The 5,666-nt window shown below is 38.9% G+C and overlaps 1 protein-coding gene across 1 annotated transcript in view; it reads right to left on the bottom strand.

The window, feature by feature from the left end:
* Nucleotides 1-1,103: 1,103 nt before the first annotated feature.
* The window catches only part of adgrd2 (adhesion G protein-coupled receptor D2), a 143,789-nt gene continuing 139,226 nt past the window's right edge, over nt 1,104-5,666 (bottom strand). The window contains exon 24 of the mRNA XM_048613375.1: nt 1,104-1,780. Coding sequence (XP_048469332.1) covers nt 1,773-1,780 — 8 coding nt within the window. The 3' untranslated portion in view covers nt 1,104-1,772. The remainder of the gene's footprint in view (nt 1,781-5,666) is intronic.

The following is a 5,666-nucleotide window of genomic DNA, read 5'->3' as shown; positions in this document are numbered from 1 at the left end:
TTTAGTACAGTGAGAGTACAGGTTCAGGATGTGGAATATCACCAGAAGCAGTCTCTTTCCCTTCTTGACAATATTTAGAGTTCTACTCGTAAGATATGGAGTAGGAACAGGAGGTGTCCAGTGATTCATCAAAAACCATCTGTAACTTTGCAAAGGCACAACTGATTCCTAGCATTATGAGATCATTCCTCTAGAATACAAGTATAAATACCCAGGAACGATTTTAGTTTAACAGGCTGACTGAACGTGTTAGTAGCATGCTGTCAAAACAAAAATTCTCTGAAAATGATTAGTGATGTTTGGTGTAAATTAAGGTCACCCTTCACGATTCCATCCATAGTACAGATACTACATTCATGGAAGTATATCACCCGTACAGCACATTTAGCCATCAGGTTTATGGCCCAGGAGTCGCTTGACATCCCTTTTTGTCTATTTAAGCTTATCAGCTTAACCATCTATTCTGTTCTCACATATTTACTTAGTATCACTGCATTAAAGCTAATTACCTCTGCTATTTCTGGTGTAATCCAGTTGCACATTCCTTCTGGATAAAGACATTTCTCCTGAATTCACTGCTATATTTTTTAGAAATTGTTTCATTTTTATAGTTCTTATTTTGGTTCAGCATGTGTAATATCTTTATCTGCCTGCCCATATTGAGAGCTCTAGGACATGTATGCAAGGACATAGAGTACAAACAAGTGGATGAATTTTTATTACATCTACCTATTGAAACCCTTCCATTATCTTAGACAGACCTTTCAGGTCATCCTTCAGCTCTTCACTTTTTAGAGAGAGAAAAAACACAGCGAGTTCAAGCTTTCCTGATGGCTGTAACGTACAAGACTTTTTATAAATCTTTTCTCCATCATGTATCTCATGCACTAGAATCATTGAATGGTACAACACCAATATCACAGGCTTCTATCCTTCGGTTCAGTTTCTCTGAATGTACCAACACTGTTATACAGTTTTCTCTAAATAAATGATGGTAGGGGTGAACAAAAGGATATTAAAGTTGATAAACATTTTCCAATAGCTTTTTGAAGAGAAAATGATGGGAAGATTGTTTTTAAAAAACATAAAGGTATTGAAGGGAATCATTCACATCGCTTGCCTTTTATTTTCAATCTTTGATGATCACATTTGGAAGAATACAGTATAGAATCATCCGTTCCACCTTCTTCATACAGGCAAAGTTTTTAAAAGTTATAGCTGAGGGCATAATTATAAACCTCAACAATAACAGGATTCTAAGGCTAAATTAACTTACCTCTGTTTGTATCACGATCCTATATCAGTGAATTAACCTGAGAAACCAGAAGTCACAACACTATTGTATCATTCACAAAGTGTCTTTTGTTTTATTCCTGTCTAAAATCACTTTCAGAAAACAGCGATTCTGTCCACTGTGTTAGAATGTGAGCAGTTTCGATACTATGTAACACTATCTTCACCTATCACTTTCGATATTCCTGGCCTGAGGCTGCAGTAAATATCACTACATGACATTATACAGTGCTTAATATTTAATGTATTGTAAAGAGAGAAACTAGAAATTTAAAACATAGACTTCAATGGATTGGTGATCAGTATCTTCGTAGCAGTCTTGTTTGATTAGGTTCTGAGTCCCTGCTGCAGGAACATTGAAGATCTTGGTTCCATAAGTTCAACTTTTGGAAATAGTCATTGGTTTTCCTTCAAATATCAACTACAAGGTCACTCAGTGAAATGTACATCACCCCCATCAGAACTCCTGCATTGATGCTTCACACTCCTGCAAATCAACAGAAAAAATGAACATTGATATCAAATCATGGAGCATTACTCTGAATCATCCAAGATACAGTCTAAAAGCTTCCAACATATTCAATATTATCCACAGCTGGAAAATAAGTAAATGCTTTTCCCCATTATAAAAACGTTAGCTCAGTTGGTTGGATGCCTGGATTGTAATACAGAGAGACACTAACAGTAAAGGTTCATTTCCTACAATGGCTGAGATTGCCATGAAGGACTCTCCTTCCCAACCTCTTCCCCTTGCCTGAGGTGTGATGACCCTCAAGTTAAACCACCTCCAACTGTGTCTCTGATGAGAGAGTAGGACTATGGTGGCTTTACCTTATTACAAGGAAATTCTAAGTGTTAGAGGAAGTAAATGTAACACTAGCAGGAAATGCACACTAAGTGAAATAATTTATTTAAGTAAAGACTTATTGTAGATATTTTGAATCAAGCAGATCATAAAACTTTATGATACACTTCTGGAACAGGTGGGACCTGACCAAGAGATACGGACACTATCACTGCACCAAGGGGGCCCTTTGTCGATATTCTATATCCTAAATTATAAGAGTCATACAGCAAAGAATAAGTCTACACCAACCTAACTAAACTAGTCCCAATTCACTGCGCTTAGCCCATAGCCTTGAATGTCATGACATTTCTAGTGTTCATCCATGTACCTTTTAAAGGTTGAGAGGTTTCCCAACTCTGCTACCCTCCCAGGCAGTGTATTCAAGATTCCTACCACCCTCTGGGTGAAAAGGTTTTCCTCAAATCCCAAATCTAAATCTCCTGCCCTTCACCCTAAAATTATGGTCCCCCATTACTGACCCTTCAATTAAGGGGTACAGCTGCTTCCTATCCATGCTGTCCATGCCCCTCATTACCTTATACACCTCAATCAAGTACCCCCTCAGCCTTCTCTGTTCTAAAGAAAACAACCCAAGCTTCTCTAGCCTCGCTTCATAGCTAAAATGCTCCAGCCCAAGCAACATCCAGGTAAATCTCCTCTGAACCCCCTCCAGTGCAATCACATCCTTCCTACAGTGCAATGACCAGAACTGCACACAGCTGTGGCCTAACCACAGTTTTGTACAGCTCCAACATAACCTCATTCCTTTTATCATTGCTATAGGGGAGGCAATGACATAATGGTTATGATCATTGGATTGTTAATCCAGAGACCCAGATAATGTTCTGCGGACCCAGGTTTGATGGCAGATAATGGAATTTGAATTCAATAAACATATCTTGAATTAAGAATCTAATGATGACCATGAATCCATTGTTGATTGTCGGAAAAACCCATCTGGTTCACTAATGTCCTTTAAGGAAGGAAACTGCCATCCTTACCTGGTCTGGCCTACATGTAACTCCAGGCCCACAGCAATGTGGTTGACTCTGACCTGCGCTCTGGGCAATTAGGGATGGGCAATAAATGCTGCCTGGCCAACGATGCCCTCATCCCATTAATGAATAAAAAAAAACTATGCCATGATTAATAAAGTCGTGTTCTAAATTGAAATAAACGTCATTAAATTCTTAGTCACAGAGGTATCTAGCTGTTTACCCTTGTCAATCCTGGTTTAACAATCAGGACCAACAAATGTGCTGATTACTCAGTCCTCAACAAGTATACGTCTGAACCAGTGAGCAAGGAAGTTATTTTGAACTTTTTAGGACACCTGCTCAGCATCAGCTGGCGTATTAGACCAGTTCTGGGCATCATACTTCAACATGGATCTGAAGACCTTGGAGAGGGCACAGAAAAAAATTGTTCCAGGGATGAGGAACTTCAGTAATGAAGATAGATTGGACTGTTTAACTTGAAGAACAGAAGGCTGTAAGGAGGTTTGATTATAAGGTGTAGCTCTGGAGGAACACAGCAGGCCAGGCAGCATCAGAAGAGCAGGAAAGCTGACGTTTCGGGTCTGGACCCTTCTTCAGATTTTCTGTCAGCTTCCCTGCTCCTCTGATGCTGCCTGTCCTGCTGTGTTCATCCAGCTCTACACCTTGTTATCTCAGACTCCAGCATCAGCAGTTCTTATTATCTCCGAAGGAGGTTTGATTGATGTATTCGAAATCATGAAGTGTTAGAACAGAGAAGATAGTGAGAAACCGCTCTCACTCATGAAAGGATAAAAATAAGAGGAGCAGATTTAAAGTAATTGGTAAAAGAAGCTGAAAAGAGACAATGGGGAAAACCTTTCTGCAGTGAGTAGGTAAGGTTTGGAATGCACTACCTGACAGTGTGTTTGAGACAGATTGAATTGAGGCATTCAAAGGTGAAGTTAGCTTGTTATCTGAAAAGGGAGAACATGCCAGGTTATGTGGACAGGAAAGGTTATTACAAATAAAACCTGCTCAACTGCCTGCTTCCTGTGCTAGAAGAACAGAGTCATAATGTGGATACTGTCCATCAAGAGGCACGGTGGCCATGATTGCCACAACAAGACAAATTCAAGGAAAGCCATGATCTTCACCAACAGATCCACCACAGACCCAATACAGGTGTAAACTGTGAGCAAGCAAAGTTGTGTCATCACACTGATGGTCTCCTCCATCTTCACTGCAACACTCTGCCCCATATCCATAGGGCTTTCTGTTGGAGTGGAGCTTCTATATAGGACAGGCAGGAAACAGTTCAATCAATGCCACCTCTAGTTTAGAACCAAGATCACTGCAACCTCAGTCAATGAGCTGCAGGACACAGATGGCATTTGCGTGTGTACACATTCAGACGCTAAGCTCCAAACTACTGTAAGTGTACTCACAGAGGCATGTGGCTCAGATGGTGATGATTTCGTATGTGTAACAAGTATGTTGCCATCACTAGCTAATTAGCTTTTTGGTTAGCCTTGGAAAAGATTGCTAGTGGGTTGACATGTCTTCTGTGTCTTTCTAAACGTTTGCAGAATTTTTGTCATCAAATTGTGCCAATTCATTTGGATTTTATTCACAACAATTTTCAGCTTTGGTAATTAGTTTATTCTCTGCACTCATCCAAGTTGTAATTGAGACATGTATTATAATAATAATAATAAGCAAGCCTTGTGAAATCACTCTTATTTTTGTAAGCGATTTTGTTTTGAAAGTATTCTAATTTTGTTAACAACACAGATAAAATGTGTGTTATATAAAGATGTCTTTAGCCTAGATTTTCTGATATGGATGCAGTTTAGTCCTAAATAGCATGAAATAGTGTTTTCATTGACATTAGTGGTAAAAATATCCAATGTGTTGTCTTTCTGGAAAGCTCACTGACCACTTTGTGTTATTACTTAGAATTTGCCAAATTTTCCAAGGCTTGCTTATTATTATTATTATAATACATGTCTCAATTACAACTTGGATGAGTGCAGAGAATAAACTAATTACCAAAGCTGAAAATTGTTGTGAATAAAATCCAAATGAATTGGCACAATTTGATGACAAAAATTCTGCAAACGTTTAGAAAGACACAGAAGACATGTCAACCCACTAGCAATCTTTTCCAAGGCTAACCAAGTGAGCTATTAAGAATTGGTCAACAAAACTAAAGGGAAAGGAAAATTAAAGTGCAAGCATGTGTCTGCAATCAAGAAACAGGGTTACCCAATACCCAAACCACTTGGTTGTTGGAGTGGATATAGATCTAATTTTAATAGCAGTGGATATGCCAGCCCTGCCCTGCATTAGTTTTAGCAGCAGATGGTTGACTCTGTACTTGGTTCTAACATTATCAAGGTCCTGTAAAGAGAATTCATATGAAGTAGGTGTCACAGGATCTATATAGATACAATACACTAATTTCTTGCCAAAGGAAGATACATTCTTATCTGTTTGCAAAACAAGTGAGCAAGCATGGATAACAAGGTGTAGAGCTGGATGAACACAGC

This window comes from Rhincodon typus, chromosome 28 (genome assembly GCF_021869965.1).
Source record: "Rhincodon typus isolate 14 chromosome 28, sRhiTyp1.1, whole genome shotgun sequence".
In the NCBI taxonomy this organism is placed as follows: domain Eukaryota; kingdom Metazoa; phylum Chordata; class Chondrichthyes; order Orectolobiformes; family Rhincodontidae; genus Rhincodon; species Rhincodon typus.
This window is presented reverse-complemented; position numbering and strand designations above follow the sequence as displayed.